This window comes from Apaloderma vittatum, unplaced genomic scaffold (genome assembly GCF_000703405.1).
Source record: "Apaloderma vittatum isolate BGI_N311 unplaced genomic scaffold, ASM70340v1 scaffold2127, whole genome shotgun sequence".
NCBI lineage: Eukaryota > Metazoa > Chordata > Aves > Trogoniformes > Trogonidae > Apaloderma > Apaloderma vittatum.
The window spans coordinates 29553-51917 of record NW_009726488.1 but is presented as its reverse complement, the minus strand read 5'-3'; the positions used below and the strand labels follow the sequence as shown (position 1 = coordinate 51917).

The 22365-nt window shown below is 39.1% G+C and overlaps 1 protein-coding gene across 1 annotated transcript in view; it reads right to left on the bottom strand.

The window, feature by feature from the left end:
- Window positions 1-14293: 14293 nt before the first annotated feature.
- ADAM12 (ADAM metallopeptidase domain 12) overlaps window positions 14294-22365 on the bottom strand; it is a gene marked incomplete at its 5' end in the record, with an annotated part of 31904 nt that continues 23832 nt past the window's right edge. Inside the window, 3 exons of the mRNA XM_009873277.1 lie at window positions 14294-14354; window positions 15528-15655; window positions 21824-22006. Coding sequence (XP_009871579.1) covers window positions 14294-14354; window positions 15528-15655; window positions 21824-22006 — 372 coding nt within the window. The remainder of the gene's footprint in view (window positions 14355-15527; window positions 15656-21823; window positions 22007-22365) is intronic.

The window sequence follows — 22365 nt, the reverse complement described above, 5'->3', positions numbered from 1 at the left end:
CTTCATTTACAGAACTGAGGGAATTTACTGTAGACCATCCAAAGAATGTCATTTCAGGTCTAGAGTTTTGTAGGTGGGTAATTAAGTCTTTAATTTCTAGGCTGTTACCAAAGGCCACCTCCATCCTGTGTGTTAAAGGGCATCAGCTAGTACAGTGACTGAGAGAACCTCAGCTTAAAGACTGCCTTCGGGATTCGGCAGATGTTTCTGCCGAAAAAATCCTGGTGAGCTGACTGCTCCACTGTTTGGCACTTATTCAGCCCTCATGGCTGGCAATGACGATCATGGCAACACCCATAAGATTGTTATTACCTTTCGGCAATCTCATGCTTAAAATGTGTATTCCTTGGGTTGATTTCTATTAACTGTCTTGACTTTTTCTTCCCTGGGCTCTGGTCATCCGTAGAAGTTATTTCACTCAACTGTAGCTTGCTACTCTTAAGATACTCGTGGTCATGTTCTTGCAACTTCTTCTTCAACCAACTTCTGTAGGTCCTTCCCTTGGAGCATCCCTCCAAATACCTTCTGCTGATTTTCCCATTATTTTGGTGGACAGTACTGGTTTTACTGGACAGCTTTATGCCCCACATGCAGTTGTGCTCTCTTGGGTGGAAATACAATGAGCTGTGAAGGAGGGAACAGTGTCACTTGGGTTTCTTTCACGACCACTCTTGGACTGCTTAAAATGTTTCAAGAAATGGTGGGCTCAGTCTCTTGTATATATGTTTTCTTACCACATATAGTCCCACGGTTTTTAAGCTTTCTTCTGCATTCACTGAAGTAGTGGATGTTATGATTTACAGTCTTTGCTTAAAAATTGCGTAGGAGTCTTTTATGAGTGATGTGGTAAACCAGTATAACACTGTGTTCTGAATCACATTATACCTTGCTATAGCCAAAACAACAAACTTTGTACTGTCAATTTAACCGTAGTGTAGCTGACATTTTCCATATTCATTTCCATATTCATAGTACTTGGAAAAAACACTGTGCTAAATATAAATTATTTCTCATTTAGAAATGAAAAAAAAAACATTAAAAAAACCCCAAACCAGAAAACTTCAACTGTTAGTAACTAGAACTTGTTTTTGATGTGATTGACACAGAAATGTTATCTAGCCAAGCACTGCATTGAAGACTCATTAGTTGAAAGAGTCCTACAGTTTTGTTAATTATAACCTCTGAGAGACAAATGCAGATAATTAAGCACCAATCAGGTTTGGGGCTGACTGTAATACACAGAATCGAAAAAAGATAGTTGTCTCGCTAAAAAAGGTTTTCAACAGCAGCATAGTGAGATTTTTGGAATAGCTATCCAGCTAGTAGAGGAAAAAAAAGCTTATACACTGAGGACTGAATGTGCTAAATTTTTCAAAAGGCATAAAATCATATGGTTGCTTGTAGTAGCAGGAGCCTGGGCTTGATGATCTGGAAGATGTCTAAGTCCTGAATTCATAAATTTTAAGATATGCATGTGTATATATATCTACTATGTATAAACATACAGCATCACAAGAGGTGCTGTGGAAGCACACGGAGGGACAGGAGATGAGTCACGGTTGCAGAGGATATCAACTGAAAATCGGCAAAATCATCTGATGTTTTAATCATTAAGTTAAAAAATTATCTCTGACGAGGTATTTCTTTAGCTGGAATGTTACGATATTATAGGGTTCTTTCACAGTATTTTTATTTATTTATGTATTCATTGGTTCCTGCTAGTTTTTATGATCCTGTGATTAAGGCACTTCTAGACATTCACTGAAGAAAAGGTGCCGAGTTTAAGATTTTATCATTTGTGCTGGAGATGATGCTTTACTAGAAAGGTGATGGAGACATTCAACAGCTGCTGAAAGCTCTTCCAAGCTCTCCAGGAATAGGTGGTACAGCAATGCAGTAGCAAACCTTGGGATAATAAAGCATCTTAAATAGTTTAGCCTATTAATTGTGAAAAAGATGTTTTAAGGACTTACCCAAGGAGAAAGAAACCAATTTTCAGAGCCATTTTGAGATTAGAGGCGTAAATCCAGGTCTTTTAGATTTCAATAGTTTCCAGCTGATACCCGGAATCTCAGCACGTTTTTCTCTGCTCTTTGTGTTGGCCTCCTCTGAAGTGAGGCGACCATTCAAGATGCTGGAGAAAGCCCTCAGGAGTGCATCAGACTTTTAAAATGTATTTATGGTGTTATTCCTTGTCTTGTCAAGGTCAAGTATTTTCAGTTCTCCCATGTTAGAATTAGGCTACAACTGGTGTTAACTCTTATTTGTCAGAAATTTACATGATAGTCAACAGAATTAATTTTTTTTTTTAACAGTGATAGTGATGTCCTAGTCTCTTCTGTATTTTTAATATTGCAGCCTTATGTTAGCTACTTGTCCTGGCCACTTGGATATGGTTAAGTAGTTGAGATCATAAAGTGCTTCTTGGGAAGCCAGAGACCTCAGAGGCTGTAGAGCTTTGCACTGAGGACGTTGTCCCGTTATTGAACAGACGATTGATGATGGCTCTAATTGTAGATGTTTCATCTGTACATTTTGCAGAGAAGACAGCCTTGTCCCAGCTGTGAAGAGGTTAATTTTTTATACTTCTGTCAGTCCTGCGCTGATACTCTTCTAAATCTTTGAGCAAAGGAGTGCTGCTGCTTAATGGAAATTTGTTTGCCTGAAAGAATGACAATGGGATGGGTTCAGGAGAGTGAAGAACTGTGAAAATGACTGACAGAGGAGTGGATAAAACCCTACTAACAATAGAATAACCTCTAAGCCTTTAGGACAGTGATGCTTCCATTGTAGTGGTTTTGTAATTAGATCTCTTTTGTAATTAAGTCTTTAGTTATATTTAATTAATGGGAAAATAGCAGCCCCTTTCTAGGGAACAGGAATAAAGAAATTTTCTCACTAGTAGGATATAATAGGGAACGTTCCTTGCCTCTAAGTGTACATTTTTAATTTTAATAGAAGTATGATATTTTGTTTTATTTGCAGATTTCCATGAAACAGAACATAGGCAGGATTGCCTTGTTTTGGTTTCAAATCTTAGAGAGACACAAACATGCGTTAGCAAGCAAAATTGGACATATTTAGTAATGACTCAGTAAATATTAGCAAATGGATGGTATAATTTAATCAACATGGTTGCAGTTGATAAGGTGCTGAAAAGCTCTGATCAAGGCTGCTGGGAACGTAAATGAAAAGCTGAAGATTCAGAGATAAGGACTGATTGATATAACGTCATTCTAATTGAGAATAGTGGGGAACCTAAAGCACTGAGTAATTAAATTGATGACCTGTAAAACAAGCTTAGTCTAAGAAAAAAAATCAGATTGATAGAGGCTCCTGCAGGAGTGCAGAGAGAGGAGGGAGCAAGAGAAGACTGGGTATGTGTTAGATAAGCTTAAGTCTTGCCTAATGATTTTCTTAAAGACAGCCAGGTTAATGTATGTTATGATAATACAGGTGTCACTCAAAACCTGGCTAGAATTTAGTCTTGCATTCCTTTCATAGAATCGAGGGTGAGGGTGGATTTTTCTCTCCTCTTACAAATCCCCTTTCTTCCCAGTGCTGCCTTGTTTGCGAGCTGTGAGTTGTGATGAGATTCTCTATCCCTCAGCTCCCATAGTAACCTAAGCATATGGTTACTCAGTTGTGGCAGTTTTTTGGGATGAGAAAGAAATTCTGCTTGACCGTCTTTGGAAGAGGGCAGGAGGATGTAAATGGCAACTCTGGTGCGTGTAGCAATGACCCAGCTCTGGAGAGAGGATGGAGCAAAGTACCCTCGTTATTTGCCAGGTGTTACTGTCTCAGCTCTCCATAAATAACTGGAGTTTCTGTCTTAGTAGCTTTAATGCTGCTGGTTGTTTGTTATACTAGTGATTGTATGGATAAGGTGCTTATGATTATCTAATTTTTATTAAATGATGTATTTGTAGTGCTGTACAGCACACCATGGTGTTCATACTTACAGTTTGTTGCTTTTAGACGAGAAGGAGGGAAATGTTATTTACTGGGAACTACAGTTCTCTGCGAGGCATTGCCCCTGGGCATGTTCTGCTGTGGGTGAATGCATCCTGAGAGGTGAATTTTGCAAAACTTTCTGTGTAGCAGTAGCTGCCGAGTTGCATTTGTCTTGACTTCTTCACAGAAAGAGTGGTCAGACCCTGGAACAGACTGCCTAGGGAGGTGGTTGAGTCTCCATCCCTGAATGTGTTCAAGTGTCGTTTAGATGGGGTGTTGGGTGATGTGGTTTAGGGGTGAATTTGTAGTGTAGGGTCAATGGTTGGACTCAATGATCCCAAGGGTCTTTTCCAACCTGAATTATTCTATGATTCTATGCTCTTTCCAGAGTATAAAGGGCAGTAATGTCTTTTGTTCCTCAAAAAACAAGATACTTTGAAGAGGAAGGGCAAGATGCAGAATAATGCATCACCAAGAACTGGATAGGACTGGGAAATAACCTTTCTTCTTCAGGCTTTTTCCCATTTTCTTGTACTGTTATTGGCTTAGGGCTGCTGTTGGAGATGAGTATCAACTGGAAAACTACCAAATTCAACACGTTCTCCGGAAGTTCCTTCCAGCCATAATATTTTTATTGTTGCATTTCTGCATCCTCAATACTTGAAATAGGCACGTTCTCTAAGAAAACATTGAAGCTGCTTGGTGTCTGATGAGATAAGCTCTCGTCACCATTAATTACCAATTTTGTATCTATATTTAAAGCATTCCAAGACTCCAGTGACTGTGCGGTCACTCAGCATATAGTTATGACTTTTGATTTCTACTCTGGCTGTGTCATAGACTTCTCTGTGGAGTCCTTGTAGTTGTACCCATTGAAATGGAGTTAGGGGGATGAATATATTTACTCAGTTGAGTTTCTGATAGCACTGACCATTCAGGGAGACCTTACCCCTAAAAAAAAAAATTAAAGCATCTGTGATTAGAACTTCGTGCTAGGAAAAGTACTGACTTTGCAATAATAAAGTTTTTTCGATGGAGGGAATTGTTAATCATTGGCCAAAGTGGTGAAATAATAAGTGAATAAGGTTAAGTTAAAGTTCCAGCAGTAACCGGAAGAAAAAAGGTTTAGTTACAGCCTTCAGAAACTTCACTGCATTCCACATAGAAAGGGGGAATACAAACAGTCAGTGCTGAGACAGTGTTCAGGTGCAGCTTTAAAGAACGAAGGAACAAGGTCTCAGGGCATTTTGATAGTCTAGAAAACTCAAAGCTGTAAGTGAAGAGAAATCTGAAATGTGAGTGTATTGAAAGTGTAATTCCTCTGTTCCAATCAATCCATTTAACTGTGGTTATTTATGATAGTGCTTCTAGTGTACAAAGCTTCATGGCAGAACCTAGAGACACAGTGGGGAAGAAAAAATGGAGAAAAAGAAGAGTTTCATAAGAGAGACTTGTATGAGATCTTCCTTTAGTTTTGGCATTAGTTTGAATGTCAGATAAGAAATGGTCTGGCAAAAGAATTGTGCCCCAGCAAAACTTGTGCTGCTGTACTCTGGAGTTGCAAACTGACATTGGGAATTACTCAAGTAGCAGAGCTGGATTCTGGCTTTGTGCTCTGGCCTGGCATCAGGAATGAGCCGTGCCCACCACGTGCTTCGGGCACCCGGGGCTCTCCTCGCTCCCAGAAGTACCAGGTGTGCCCATCTGAGCAAGGCACAGTACTGCTGCGGGAATGGCTTGAGACTGCATGCCTTGGAAAAACAAAGATAATGCTCAAAAGAGAGGTCTGGCTGAAACAGGGAAGGAAATAGAAGCTCATTCATCTAGAGGATTTAGATAAAACTGGCTAGGGGAGCTGTGAATCTGTCAAAAAGACAACAGAGAACAAAGAGGATGGAACAAAAAGAAGGAATGAATGACAGAAGAAGACCCAAAAATGATAAAGAGGGAATATGTGAAGAGAGGGAATGCTGGATGCAGAAAGGCCAAGATTGCACAGGCTTTCTTGAAGAGAACTGAATAGCAAAATGCCGGTGTGAATGTGCTCACTGCAGGGCTGCTAAGGAGCAGATACGGTCTCTGAGCTCTCCTGCGTTCTGCAGGTGAGCTCAGAATCATGAGTACGTTAAGAACATATGAATCATATTCAAGCTATTGTCCTGTGGTTTTTTATTTCTTATTGAGAATATTGGAATTTTATGTAATCTCTCTGCTTTAGGAAATCCAGAGGATTTTCTGTCTTCAGAGCTGTTTTTTTTTTCTTTAGTTTAGTTTTCATTGGTTGCAAGTTATTGGAGAGGAAGGAATAGTCCAAAATTTATCCAAAATATGTTTTCAGGGAAACGAATTGTAAGCATTGAATGCATTCTTCCAATCAATATATTTTTCATGTATTCCTGATGCACTTCGATATTATGCTGGTTATAAACAAGGAGGAGTTTCATTAATTTTTTCAGCTTTTCCTGACCTCTTTTATATCAATACATAAGTCTCATGCGGACTACTTGGGCATTACCTAAAAATTCTTTCAGACCATCTGTTTGATGCAGTTTCCAAGTTACCAGGCTCTACTTACTGCCAGAATCAAATTAATGGTTTCTGTACCAACCTAATGACTCTGCGTTGCATCCTTGTGTGCGTTGTAAGTAGCAACCAGGGTATTAAAGTGCTTTGATACTTAATGCTTTGTTAAAACCTTAGTCCATACTTTAACGCCACTCACCAGCACCTTGGATTAGATTTGTGTAGGATGTAGATTTTACCTTTCAAACTGGATTTAGGGTTTTTGTTTCAGTATGTGCTCCTTGGGCTCCCGGAGAAAGTACCCAGGCCTGCGGCTGCAACAGCTGGCTGTTGAGATGGTTTTCTCAGGTATTTTTTAGGATCTTATTTCTAATGATGATGATTTTGTAACGTATAGATTATTAAGGTTCTCTTTCATGTAGTCATGATGGGGGCTGTGCAGCCTGAAGGTACGTTGGCATGTGCAGGGAACTTAAAGCTACTCCTCTAAAGGGCTCTACTTCGAGCTTACAAGTGTTGGGATTACTTGAAAATAGAGAACTTGTTCTGTTGCTGCTGGAAAGTGGAGGAGAAACTGCTGTTAAAAGAGATATAACTAAAGGAAATGTAGCTGCCCCTCTCTTTGTTATTGTTATAAGGAATATGCTGTTGGTTTTGCCTTTCACTGTTATAAAGGACTCTTGGAAGACTGGAAGTTTTCACAGGGAGACATGAATGACTTCTATATATTGATTTGGAAAACCTGTTATTTCCTTATAGAACCATAGAATCATTAAGGTCAGAAAAGACCTCTAAGATCATCGTATCCAACCATCAGCCCAACACCACCATGACCACTAAACCATGTCCTGAAGTGCCACGTCTGCATGTTTCTTCAACACCTCTAGGGATGGTGACTCCACTACTTCCCTGGGCAGAAGGGAAGGCAGCTCAGAGGTAACTTTGGATTTTTCCACCAAGAAAGTGAGAGTATGAATACTGGACCTCGGATAAATGCTATATCTTGCCTGTTCCGCCTCTGGGATTCACTTTTTTGAGTCCTTGGCATTCATTGAATTGTGGAGCTCAGCCTCCTATTCAGCGTGTTCTCCTATATTTAAGTGTATCTATGGGATTTACAGTCGCTGTTTTCTTATAACCAAACCAAACCCGTCCTGCATGAAGAGTTAGATGTAAAAGCAAGAAATTCAAATAAACAAACATAATTTTTGGCATTCCCCTGAGGAAACTGTAAACTGTCGTTAAGCTTCTGGAAATTAAATCCTGAATTATTTTTTTCTTCTCTATGGCTTCCCTTTCTTCTTAAAACCTTTTTTACTTTTGTGACTGTCCCCTTAGTAAACAAAAAATTATCATTTCCTACCCAGCCTTGGTAATACTCATCCTTAAATTTTCCAAAGAGATGCTTCTTTACTTCAAATCATGAGCACAGTGCTTGTGCAGCAAATTTAGCTTCAGCTCTAGAAGTGAAGAATATGTTCAAGGTGTTAGGGCATCTAATAGTCTTTCAGAAAAATATATTAGACTATGACTAACCTGATGTATCTTTGCAGTAAAAATCAAAAAAACTTTACCTTTTGGCTTTTAGAGTTAAAAAGTAATTTACAACTTTAATAGCAAAATAATCTGATATAAATGACCTAGGTCTTTTCAGACCTGTGTGACAGTGAGACCAATGGGTAGGTAAAAATGAGTTGCCACTGTTCAATTCTACTCAGAAAATAATATTCTTCCCTTTAAAGATGCAAAACCTTTATTTTTGCATTTGACTTATTATGGTATTAAATAATATCTCGATTTAAAGTAAATTATTGCATTATTGTATGTAGGGTATTAGTGCATGTAGCCTACCCTGAAAGACTCATTGAACAAAACCTTAGAGGAAATGATATTTTTATTTCCCTGCAATTTTAGTAGGAGGCTATATGAATTGCACAGAGAGAGAGAAAGGGTGGTTTATTCCTGTAGACTGGTGAGGAATATTAGTATTTTAATATAAATTGCTTTAAATTTTCACAGTGGGAAGGCTACACAGGAGGTAATAGGACACAGTAAACTTTGAGAGCAGGGTGTAGAAATTGTATGTTAACTAAGCTACAGCAAGTAATTGATGGTTGTCTGCACGTTATAGCATAGCATAGACTAGTATTTAAAGCATGTGTGTTTTTAAAATGCATTGTAATTCCTTCCAGTTCATAAAATGAAATGTTATCGTGCTGTCAGGTACTCGCTTTGAAAGGCCGTACTACCCGGCACCCAAGGAACAGCTTGCACAAACTCTCAGGGGTAACTGTAATCAAAACACAAAGCTCGCTCCAAAAAGAAGTAACTTTCATATTTCGATAAATTCTAATCAATGTTTGTTACCTTTCGTGATAATGAAAAACGCAACTTGACTTCCTCTTTACTTTCTTGTTTGTTTTGTTTATCCCAAAGATGTTTTTACTACCATTGTTTCAAGCCCCGGTGTGGACAAGTTGCCTAAATAACACAGGAATTCATTAAAAAATGCTATTGAAAACGGAAATTAAAATACAACTAAAAAATAACTCTGTAAGTTACTTGTGCACATTACAAGAGAAAGTTTCTGAAGTTGTGGAAACATTTTAGTTTACTGGAGAATATGCTAGTATCTCCCTGTGATATTACTTTACTCTTAGCTTCTTATGTATAAATGGCTTTAAAAAAAAGAAAATGGACCGTATGTCAAGGATACGTTTTCATCTATTTCTTAAGTCTTTTTTAAATAAAAAGAATATTTCTAGCATTCCTTCTGCTTGGTGATAGTATCCCCAAGGAAAACTTCCTTGGAAAAGGTTTAGTCTTAGATGATTTTATATCAAGGAACATCAAGATTGCAAAGTTCAGCATTGAAAAATGCAAAATCAGATTATTTTCTTTTTAAAAAAAAAGTACAGTCCTTTCCTCCAAATAATCTAAGATATAGCATAATCAGATATTTATCTCTTTCCCCACAGGGTAATTCACAAATAAATAACATAAAACAAAAGCACTACTATGTACGTATTGCTTACATTTTCTGCAGTGCAGAGGGTCTGCAGGTAGGGATTCCCCTGCTCTCGCAAATTTGCCAAAATCTGCAGGGCGGAGAGTTGGAAGCTTTTGAAAATTGCTGGCATGCTCACACCCAGCTGAAATGCAGCTGATGCGAGGCCAGTCAGCGCCAGAAACTTAAAATCTTGCGAAGTGAATGGTGCCGTGTATTTGCCCAAAGCTGATTCTGGCCCATGGAGAAGCAGGTGAGCCACTTCTGCAGGTCGAAGGCTGCTCCCTGAGATTTTTCTGCTTTAAGGTAGTCATGGTTTATTCTTTGTCTCTACTATATGTTCTTTCCATGCCCAGTTCTCTCTGGGGTTTCAGTCTGCAGGACAGCCAACGCAGCTAATGGCTTTTTAAAAATTTTTTTAAAATTTTTCTCAACTCCCTGAAAGGAGGTTGTAAGAGGTGGATGTGTTGGTCTCTTCTCACAAGTTACAACTAATAGGACGAGAGGAAATGGCTTCAAGTTACACCAGAGGAGGTTTAGGTTAGACCTCTTTACTGAAAGGGTTGTCGAAGGTGGGAACGGGCTGGTCAGGGAAGTTTATGTTTTGGATACGTGAGCTTGAAGCAGTGAAAACATACATGGAGGAAGATGCCCTTTTCCCTTAACACATGTTTCATGTTGAGGATAGTTTGACTTTTTCTTCACCACTGTTTACAAACATAGGAAACACTTTGTAATGTATGAGGCACCTTAAAATTTTGGTGACGTGTGGTATAGTTATCTGGAAGGATGGTCTGTATGCAGAATAAGTTCTGGCATTACTGAGTTTAGAAAATTATGTTTTAGAGAATGCTTGTAAGATAACCAATGAATTTGCTTACTGTTACATGGTAATTTATAGCTGTATTAAAAAATACTGTTATGTGATTGGAAGTTAATAAAAGAGAATTAATAATACACACTCAAAAAATCTGAAGATACCAGAAGTGAAACTAAGAAAAACAGCTATGTGTGTTTCTTCTCGGAACTTTGGAAAAGGCTCTCAAAATATTCCATGAAATAAAGGAAAAAAAAGCCAAACCAAACAACTTGCTACTCTGATAATTAATAGCTTTTAAAAAAAATAATCTAGGAAAATAACCCCAAAAGATTTAATGGTGAGAGGGTAAATATGCAATTTTCCTTTTGTTGGCTGGTCATTTATTCATTTTCCTGGGCAGTGTTTCTTACGTACTGTTCTAGGGAGCAGCATAATAGCAGCATTGTTGCGCAGGGCTTTAGGCAGAGCGCGTCGTGTTCCTGCCTTGTCTTTGAAAAGGGACTGGTCTGTGGCAGAGGCTCATGCTGAGCAGGGAGGGAGCTGAAATATGTGTGGGAAAAAGAAGGAAGGGCAGAGCATGGTCTGTTTAGAAGGTCTCTCCTGTGAGGACAAACCAAACACTGCAAAACCCCAAGAACTTAAAGGACGATGTATGTTATTATTATTACAGGTGATTTTTGAAGTTAGTGCTGGGCATAGAGGTAGCACACACTAGCAAATCCAGAATTTCACATCCCAGTGTATCCCGTGGTAATTTGTTTGTTCACACTGTCCTTATAATGTAAACCCATTAATCTGGTTTTCCCAAAGGCATTTTACACGACATCTGCATGTCTACTCATAAAGGCACGGACCTGGTGTAAACGTATGACACAGCCAGCTACTGCTCACATCCTGGGGAAAAAAACCGCACCAAAACAAAAGAAGTATTTGATAGCTTGTTTGGTTCTGCCCGCCACCCCCCAAACTACAGATCCTTTTCTGCCTGTACTACTGTGCATCTGAATATGTATAAATATATTTGCCTATCTGCTAATGGAAGGATTCCGGATTATATGACTGTTACATGCATTGCACCTACTTGTCTGTTTTGCTATGAAGAGAATCAACTTGTACCATGCCAGTAACTACCCTGGGCTGGTTTCAAGTAACAGCAGTCATTTTTACAGGATATTCTGGTTTGCTTGCCCTTGTTTCAGCTAAGAAATTACGATTTCTTTCCAAATGTCTAGAGATCTCTAGCTTTAGCCATGTCTAAGATAAGATAGTAACTCTATCAGGTAATACGTACATGTGATCATGCACTCTTAACTTTCAGAATTCACATCACTGGATATATGTGCTTCAGCTGCTTGTTTTAGATAAGTGTTAATAGGTAATAAATTTGACATATACTTTTCTGCGTAGCAATCAGCTTAGTTCACAGCTTATTTAAATATATTTCTTCCCAAATTCTCTCTCGATGGATTGGTAAAGACAGTAAAAGGTATTATGCTAATGATGCCCTATTGCCTTTAGGCTGCTGCTGCTCAGCTCCAGAAGCCAGGGATGTCGTCTCACACCTTGTCCACGATGAATGGCTGGGCTTTGCCTTCCTCTGGCAACAGCAGGGGTGAGGCAGGCAGGCTGTGTTGGTTCTCGTGCTGTTTGGCAGCTCAGGAAAACGCTAAGAGCTAGCTATGGGGCTCTTTGAGGGATACAAACCAGTAAGACCATGCAGGCATTTCAGTCTTAAAAGTCCGTGATGTTGGGACTGGGGACACCACCTTGCAACGTCTTTATTATCGTTCTTCTGCTGTCTTCCTCTGCACGTCAAAAAGTGTGTGTATTGTTTCTCTGGCGGGGAGGAGGTACCCACCTCCGTGTCCAGCAGGTTCTCAGCATCACCCAAAGAACGTTCAAGCTTTGGTGTGTTCTGCTCCCAGAAGAGATGGTCTTTGGACTGCTCTGGGCTCCGTGTTGGTGAGATGGCTGCTTGCAATTACAGAGCTAGGGCTGAGCGCCCTGCATGGGTATTTCTATTTCTATACTTGTAAGACTGCATAGGTAGGTCACCTTTCTGTTAAACCTAAAGTTAACTTTAAGGCTTTAAGTTGATACATGTGCCAAGTCTCACCTAAGCTGGTACCATTAAATTCAGGTGTTAGAGCTTCTACTACAAACTTTTCAGTCTTTAATTTCACCTTCTTCTTTCACTGGTCACAGTTTCATCTTAGGATTTTCAGCCGTTACCAGAAACATTTTAGCTCAGCATGACTTGTCATTCTGAAAATGGGAGTATCCAACAAGCAAACTGAGATCACGTGTCTGCTTCAAACTGAGATGCTCCCCTCATCGCCCCCATTTAAAATATAAAGCTACTGTTGATGGAAAGAAATTAGTGTTTTAAATACAAAATATGTATTTATACACAGAAACCTTCATTTTGTTTTCAGCTGCCCTGCTGAGCCTAGGATAAGTTCGCATCCTACTGTTGTAGTGATTCTCCGTACATAAAGCACTGTTGTTGCTATTAGAGCTTCTTTAAGAATTTAAATGCTTTTGTGAAGCACTTGCTTTGCTCTTCAGCAACAAACTGAGTGGTTTCTTTTGATTTATTTAGCTTATCCATAAACATGAGTGCTGTATTGCTACAATGGGGAATAACTGGGAAAATTAAATACAATTACACTTATTGAAATGAGATCCAAGATTCTACCAATGCTTTTATTTTTGCTTAAAGAAACAAAAACTACAAGCAATGAGAAAACTAACCTGTATAAGCTAATAGTTCCTTCTCCCTCTATTTCAACCAATATTTGAAAAATTCTTTTTATTACAGCATAGGTGAAGCAACTGTATTCAGCAGTGCTACTGGGAAGGTACAGAAGAGAACGGGTGTAATGCTACCACGTAGTAAAGAGATGATTTATTTTCCCATGTCTTAGGATAACCAAAGTCCATGTATTAAAATACACATTTTGATTTGAAAATTACGAAACCCAGAGCAACGTTTTAGAAGTTAAATACAAAACAGTAGTAAATATGCAAAATACAGTTGGTAAGCAGAGCAACGAGGCAAAAGAAATAAGTATAATAATTGGTTCTTAAAATGCAATTCTTTGTAATGCTTCCCCCCACCCCCTGCCTGTAAGGTACTGTCAGTCTAAAGAGGACAGGTAGGCAACGTAGTGAGATATGGTGCTACCTTACACCATGTAGTTGGACTTAATACCAAAGCATCAAAAATGACACCAAGAGGCCTGATATCTGCATTCGTATGTACTAACTGTATTGTGTCTGAGGAAAATGAAGTTCTTGAAAAATACAGTTTTATCATATACAGTACTTCTTCAGAAAGAGAATTTGGTCCAAAGGGAATGCATCTTCCTTCAGCACAGATTTCCCGATCATTTCTAACAGTAACGTGAAAACTGGAATTACAGTACAGCTGCTAGCACTGAGTGATCCTTTGGTTAAATACAGGTGTTACACATCTGTGTACAGATGTCGGGCATTTCACCATGTTCCAGAAGAGATTTTTTTATATATATATTTTTTTTACCCTGACATATTTATTCAAAAGTTTGTTATGAACCATTGAGTTGTACGTTTGATTTATCCATGAGTATCAGCATTCCTTAAAGAACAGATCAAAACTAAAAACTCTACGTAGGACCAACAGAGCAGAATTATTCAAGTTCAATGAAATATTACAGAAAAGGCTTCCTTTTTAGGAAAACTCGGCTATGGTAAAAATATCTACTACAGTGCACTGCACTGTAATAAATATTCAACATAAATTAATAATTTACAAGTACCTGAGCAAGTATACAGAGCACCATAGCACAGCACAGCACCAAAGGCAGTAGCTCAGAATTCTTAAAAATAATGCTGTTTTAAACATTAAAAATTCTAAGTATTGTCATTAAAATGAACTCCAGCTGGAGTTTAAAGATAGTGCAAACTTCTGTCTTCACTTTTTAAAACAAAGGTGTCGAATTTTCTCATCATTTCACATCAGCAGTGTTGCTGGACCTGGATACCTGTGGTGGGTGCTTAGGAGCAGGTCTGTGGGGAAAGACAGAAAAAAGCAAATTGTTATTTAAACTTGTGTTAGTTCTGACTGCCGGCATCACGCCTGAGGCAGGGAGATGAAAGGTAAAACCTCTTGGAATTATCCAATTTAACTTCAGACCCATAGCACGGGAGGAGATCAGACCTGTTAATGTTCACACAAGTCTCATCAAAAAGCATAAATGGCACCAGCAGACTCTTTTTTTTTTTTTTCCCCCCCATTTCATGCTTTAACTGCTGCCTGGCCAGTGGAGTAAGCTACCTTGGTGTTCCAGGTCTTGCTCTTTATTTCGCTGGTTGGACACCAATTTTGCACCTGTTCAAAAATGCTACTTCACGTTGTAGGATAGCAGTTGATCTCAAAAAGTTGTAGTAGCCACCTTGGAATATTCTTACTTTCAGAGTGTTGTACTAGGCTGGACAGCCAGGAGCTTAAGCAAAGTTCACTCTTGCAGTCTTTTTGCTGGAAGTGTTAGGAAACTAACTTGATCCTATTATTAATTCTTCTGAGCCATTAAGTGCCTCACTAGTAGAATTTTTGCTGATTAAATACTACTTTTATCTTCCTTGGACCTCACTTTTTATTTGTAGGAAACTGAAGAGTATTGGGTAAGAAAATATCATCGGCTCTGCCCATTAACACTGGGCATAGTTATTTCACTTCCAGATTATGATTTTTTTCAACATCCTGCTTTTAGAAGTGCACAATTTCTCTGCTTTCTCAATGTTTTTGGTGTTATTTTTAGATGAGAGAAATTGGTGTTCCATTGTGAAATATGCGAATGGAAAATTGCTTCTACTGGTGGTTGGTCTTAATAGCATTCAGTTCCCAGCCTAATTCTGTAGGTGGTCTGAGTAGGGAGGTGGTTTTTTCTGCAAGAGCTTTGTTTCTCTCAAAATTCTTTCGCAAGGGATTGCATTTATTGGGCAGTTTGTGTAAGTGCATGGTCAGATGCTTACAGTCAGACCTTTGTACGTCGAATAAATTCTACTTCTGTGGAAGTCCCTGCAATTGCACTGATGTGAATCAACCCAATAGCTCAATTTTTACAGAAGCAAATAAAGAACGGTTGTTGTGCAGCTCTCGGCAGTGGAAGTTACTCAAGACAGTTTAGACTGGTCATTAAACAGAGTGCTCTAAATCACAGCATTTCAGTCAGCACTAACCTGACGGGAGTAACATGAGGCAGAGCTTTGGCGTGTGCGGGCGCCGCGGCAGCCGCGCCGTTGCAGCGCGCTTTAGTCAGAGGGTCTGCGGGCAGCGGCTTCCGAGGAGGGTTTGGTTTGTGGTTTTCCTATTATAAAACATAAAGTCATATTAGTCTGCGGGATGGGCTAACACAGCAACAGCTGGGACACGGAGATAATTTCGGAGTAGTTGTGACAAGATACATTAAAATGAGCAAGCTGTAACTTAATAATTTATAAACAAATGTTTAATGCTCTATTTTAATGATTTTGTCCCTTTTGATTCTTTGCTCTGGAAATACTGGGCCCATCTATACTGGAATTCATGATTAACTGGTGGTGAATGAAAACAACACAGATTGAATACATAGTATTAAAAAACCCAGTTATATAGGAAGATGGAAATACTAGAAATGACTTTAAAATGCAAATTCAGATGACCACGAAAACAAACTGCTCAAGTCCAGTTTGAATTGGTAGCATCTGTGGGTTATTTATTTTTACTTTTTTTTAAAGAGATGCTTCTCTGCTTTCATTCGGTGGAATTAAATGATTCATTAATAAAGAACAGAAGTCATCTGCTGTGAGGCATGAGCTAATGTCTCTCCTGTGTGGTCCTTGAACCACTGCAAACATGGTAACATCTATTTGTGGTCTTCATTATGAAGAACTGGGATAGATTAAGTGACTTGCTCAAGGCACACAAAACCTCTCCAATATATCCAAAAACTCACTTCAGATCCTTCTACCACTTAAACTGCGCAGTCATACTTTTTTCTAAGTAATTTTACTCTTTATTATTAGTTTTCCGTAATTATTATTGCTAAAATTGACCAAAAGGAATCAAGAAGAGCTTACAAGCATAATCTAGTTAAAGATTTCCTGAAAGATGTAATCAGAACAAGCAATCGGAGACATGAATTGCTCATGAATACAGTGCAACTTTTAATTATTCGGTTTGAGCGTTCCTTTGTTTTCTTACTTTTCACGGCAAATGTTTGGTCTTTCAAGAAGGAAATGAAGGTTTACTGTCAGTAGGCATTTTGGTAAGCAAGAAGATACGAGAGCTTGAGTAAATCTCATACATAGTCATTCCAAATTTACCACAAACTACATTTAAAAGCTGTATGTAAAGTCCCTCTTCTTTCTCACTCTTGGTGTAACATATACTAGTTCCTGAGTGAATCAGAAATAAGAAAAAAATTTCTTTTTTTAAACTTATTACAGCCAAATCTCATATTCAGTATAAAAACTTAGTCTTGACTGTCATCCAGAAGACCTTTCACTATAAACCAAGATAAACCTATCTTTCCATAAGTTTGTCTATAACCTCTCTCTCTGGGGGTAAAAAATAATTGTAAATATTCTTGAAATAATGAAGCCTGGAAAATTATGAAATCAACAGCAATGCTTGTAATTACTCTGTGTAGCTTTATCTCTTAAGGCTATCCTGTTGAAAGTCACAGAGTTTAATTAAACAGCAGCAAAGGAAGATCTTCAAAACATGATCATTTCCCAGGATACAAACCCAAAACCTTAAAACTATTAAGAGAATAAATCTTACCATCAGGATTTCTTAATCAAAGTTTACTCTGTGCATTAAATATCTTACACAGGGAAACCTTACTGTGTGTGTTTTGAAGTGAAATGTAGCTGTTTGGAACAGGTTAGAGCAGAAACTGATCCCTTTTAAGCAACTGAATTATCTTTACAGTAAAATATAAATTTGTTGCTGTAATAATTTTGTTAAAAGTCTCATAATGTTTATTACATGGTGATAACATATGAAGTAAAAAGTGGTAACTAACACCCAGACATCAGCACCATCAAGAAAGCAAACACCAACTGCATCTTTGAACAACGCAAAGCCTTTATTCCCTTGTCTGTCTGCACAGAAGCAGCCTTTTCCCTCGAGTACCATCATTAATCACACGGATTAGTCTGATCCCGTCGGTATTCAGGTTGCTGGATCAGTCCGTAATTGCTATGGCATGATTTGTGTTTAGCCTTCAACTGGCAGAAGGCTTAGGTACCGAAAGAAAGAAACGGAACTGGCTCAGGCTCAGTGGTCTAGAGAAATGAAGGTCTATTAAAGATGGATGAACCAAAAGAGAGGAAGACTGTCCCTGTTCATTTTTTTTGTGTTTATTAGCTGTGTCCTGTGTCTAATCACCACCTGCAACACCTGAGAGCAGAGAAAGATGGACCTTCTGAGAAGTTCAGAGCAGCTAAACACTAACGGGACACAATCAGAGAATTGTTCAGGCTGGAAAAGACCTCTGAGATCATCACGTTGCGCCTATGACCCAACGGCATCAGTTGCTTTTTTTCTCCCCTTTTTGCAGGGGAAGCTGCCTGAAGTGGCCAATCCAGATGTGCTGACCTGGAACAGTTCTTCAGCTGTGGAGTGAGCACCTTATCAAGGCTGAGGGTTAAGATAATCTTTGTAGCCTAAACCAAACTAGTTCCTTAGGCCCTCTTATTCCAGAAGAAACATCCATGTGAGGAAGTATGTTGAAACTGCAATCGCACCCTAAATACAGCTCTGATGGGTACACAACCCCAACACCTGATGATTTCTTTTTTTTTTTTTTTCTCTCTAGAACTTGTAAAACTGTCGACCTTGAGTTAATGTTCTTAGGGAGGAAGCAGCAAAGTGGCTTGATAGAAGGTCTAATGTGGCAACCTGGTAAGAAAGGGTAAAAGGAAGAAAAAAAAGGTAGAGAATTCAGATCAAAATGGAGATGGAGAATGTGTAACGGCTAAAATGAAGCAAAATGGAGAAGCGCTTCATAGAGAGGAGATGCCAGCACAAGAAAATGCCACCACGAAAACACACCTCTAGAAGCAGAGGAAAAAAATATTTGAAGGAATAAATTCTCTCCCTCAAACTGATTACAGAATGGTCTTTTATATTCTTTATGTATCTTGGGAGAATCCAGACTGATGTCCTATTGAGTCCCTAGCACAGCTCATAATACCACCATGGCTGTGTTTCCCTGCTTCATCTCTCTCTCCTTTTTCCCAGCCCAATTTTTTCCCTCTACAGAGCTTCTTTGTCAATACTGAGTTTACGGATGGTTTTCTTTATCCAGTTTTATATTGACAACGCAGCATTTAAGGCATTCAGTCTCCATCTCTACTGGGGGAAGAATTGTTTTAAATAATGTCATGATCTCTTTTTACAGATCTGCTAGGAAGAAAAACATAATTTTCATACTGAGCAGCTGCAGAGACATCAGGTGCATAAAAGCTTTAATTTTTTTTCACTGATTTTTAAATAAGCAGCTGGAAGAAGGTTCTTGTCTGAAATGCATTGGGTGAGAAGGGGTGTCTGCCTCAATCTGTTTAGAAGGGAACTTAATTTGTACTAGCCCTCTGTGTCTAAAGCCACTTTGAGGTGACACAGGAGAGGTATAAGCGAGAATAAATGCGGCAGAATGAGCAGAAGATGAGCCCAGCTCATTTTTACTAGGGGAAAAGTAAAAATACTGAGCTGTATTTCCTGTAATAAGGACAACCTATAAAACAGGAGATATATTTTGGTAATAAGATGATGATGGTATCAGAGGCAGCAACTGAATGCTAACAGTGACACAACCAAGTGGAAGAGGTCAAATCAGAATGCATGGACTGAACCCAAGGCACTGCTGCCTTGATTTCAGTGGTGCTGTTCTGATTTATATTGACTGTGAATCTGGCCTGTAAATAGTCGATTTGCCTCACAAGAGCATCTGAAAGCAGAAAAAGCTGTTTATCAGTCAAGCTTTTTGAGTATTAAACTTGGCAACCATTCATTTGCTAAGTGTTCTTTTTGGGGGAGTGGTAGGATTTTTTGGTTTGTTTGTGGTTTTTTTGGTTGCTTTTTTTTCCCTACTATTTTACTTACATCAGGAAGGAAAACTTTATAGCAAAATAACAATCCCTTCATTGCTGTCTCAATAGCTACTAGAGGGGAAAAGAGGCGTTTTGAAGTCCACTTAGTATGTTGTGCCTTAGCCATCCACTGCTCAAAGCCCAGAGGCAGCAGGAAAGCAGCTCGTGCTAAAATATACCCCTCAGAAGGGAGATGCAGAAGGAGGCAGCTGTGGAGCCATAGAAACAGCGAATGGTTTCACACCACTCTTCTTCAGCACTGAGCATCTGGATGATATTCTGAAAGTAGCAATGATTTTTAAAGTGCTTCCTCTTGATGACCTGATGGATGCAGTGCCAAGAGACTGCTGGAGCAAGACATTAAGTAGGATCTACATAAACTAGACCAAAACTGCTCGCAAGTTAAATTGCTTCCTCCAAGCTTTGCGGGAGTAAAATTGTTAACTTCAGAAGAAAAGTTTTTCTTCCAGTGCAGTGTTTCCAGCATTCCTAGGGTATAAAAAGTAGCTGTTTCTGACAACCTTGAACTGAGATTATGGACATCATTTTGACAGAAGCCACTCTTGCTTATTCACTGGGTTGCCTTGAGTGGATCCCCTGTTTGTCCTACTTCTGTTTCAGGTAGAAACTGAAAATCGTAAACAGCGATATTTTGCTTGATGGAGTAACAGTCGCAATTAATTTGAGCTGCCAAACTGAAAAGCTTTTTTGGCAGTTTTAGATCCATCAGTCTTTAGCAATGCTAGTCCTGGAGAGCTGGTATTCTACCTTGCACTTCACGTGGGATTTGAAGGGGAAGGCACTCAGGGACGTGGATGGTAGCGGTGCTGTGTGACGACAGGCTGGGGCAGATCCAGATGCACCATCAGAATGAGAAATGGTTACTGTTTGTTGGAAAGCCTTTTCTCCACCTGTATCCTGCTACTGGGAGACAGCATAAGCTTATACGTTGATAGATAAGAAGAAATAGAAGATATTTTTTCGTTTAATGGAACCATTTGATTAAGAAATGGGAAAGCACTTGCACTTAAAGTCTTATCTTTGACCTCTGTAAAATATGTAGAATGTTTAAGGAAGGCAAGAAAATAAACAGTGCAACCATTGGAGCTAAAGACAAAAGCAACACAACCCCAATACTACTTCAGAATTCCTATAAAACTGATTTTAGAGAGAATCAATATTTCCCATTCCTCTGAAAAGTAAAATAAATGACTAGCAAGACGGCGGATGGAAGAAGAAGAAGCTTAAATAGTTTGAAAGCAATTAATAAACTGGCCACACTTATAAAAATGTGTCTAACTTGAGTGATTTAGACAAAATTAAACCTAGATACACTTCTAGTGTTGTAACATGGCAGCACACTGCCATGGCAGCTCAGCACTGTCTCATCCCTTTTTGTTTCTGTGTTATTTTTACAGGCACTTGTCAAACCTCTGCACTTCAGCCACTGTTTCTCGTAGCCACATCCTCCTATAAATCATCGGGAAAGTATCTCAGGGTATCTCACAAGGTTCCTGCAGGAAGAAGATGCTTTGACCTTGGACATCCTAGCAAGGTTCGGATAGGCACAGTCACTCAAGACTGAGTTATCTGAGTACAGATTTGGAGTATTTGCATCCAAGTCAATGTGCTACTCATTTAAGCTATCTCGTTTCAATCTCTTACTACATCCAGAATAGGACAATGTCTAACAAAACAGAAATAGCTGGGTGCCAGCTTCCTTCGCTTAGATGCAGTCATGCTACAAATGCAACCAAAAGAGAGAAGCCAGTGACTAGAAAAGGGTCAATTTAATATAGAAAACTGCTCAATTTTATCTATCCTGAATATCACCTTGAGATGCATCTTATTAAAAAAAAAAAGAAAGAGTTGCGAGCTGTATTTAAACATTGCAATGAAAGGTATGTCTACATGAAATTGTGTGGGTAATTACAAGTCTGCTTTTCAGGTCTGTGCAAAAAAAAAACACAACAAAAAGGCAATTCATACACCTCTTGCCAGAACAGATGCACATTAAGCTATTGATGTACCTTTTGCTCTTGAGCAAGATATCTGCAGCTTGACTCCCTAAAGGAGATCACTGTGTTTGGCACTTTGCTAACAAACAGGACCATTTCCCCTCCGGTTGGGCCATGGGCAAGATGAGCCAGTGTCTCTCTACTGCAGAGTTTGTTTATTCTCTTGTGTCTTTTGAGTGGTGAAGAGAGAGTCCAGAATCCTAAATTTTAGGTTCACAGCCTCAGCTGGCACAAATCAGTATACCTACAACGCATTTCCAACCTTGTGCAAAGTATGAAGGAAATACGGTGTAAAAGTACGAAAGATGAGGAAATACCACGAGCAGGCACTCACACGTTGAATATAAAATAGGAGAGGAGCTTAAAGAAAGCAACAGTTACCTGGGCGAACCTCAGCGAAGGGTGAGCTGGCAAAGGTCTTTCAGGCACAGCTTGGTGACATGGCAGCTGGGGAAGCGGCGGCAGGACTCGCTGCGGTGTTTTTAGTTGTGGCAAATCGTGTCTCTTCACGGGGTTACTAATGTCAATGATCTGATATGGCAGCGGTCGTCTTGGACTGTCTCTCTAGAAAAACAACCCCGACCAAAAGTTAGAAACTTCTGAGAGCTGACATAAGCATCGTTGCTTTAAATTCTACTTGCTTGTTTTTCTCTTCTGCTTTTCTTTCATCCACCTTCAACAGCTCTGCAACCAGAGAAGCAATCAACAGCTTCCAGAGTCCTACTCAAGCCCTGAGCCTTCACCATTAAAACGTCGTGTTCTCTATAAGGCACTGGGCTATCCTGGAGGCTAACCTCTTTCTTTTCAGCACTTGACATCTCCACCTGTTTAAAACTTGGAAGGCATAAGTGTATTTTGAAGCCTACATCTTTTCCCATTGTATGTATTGTTAGCCCTACATTATATTAGGATCATGTAATAAT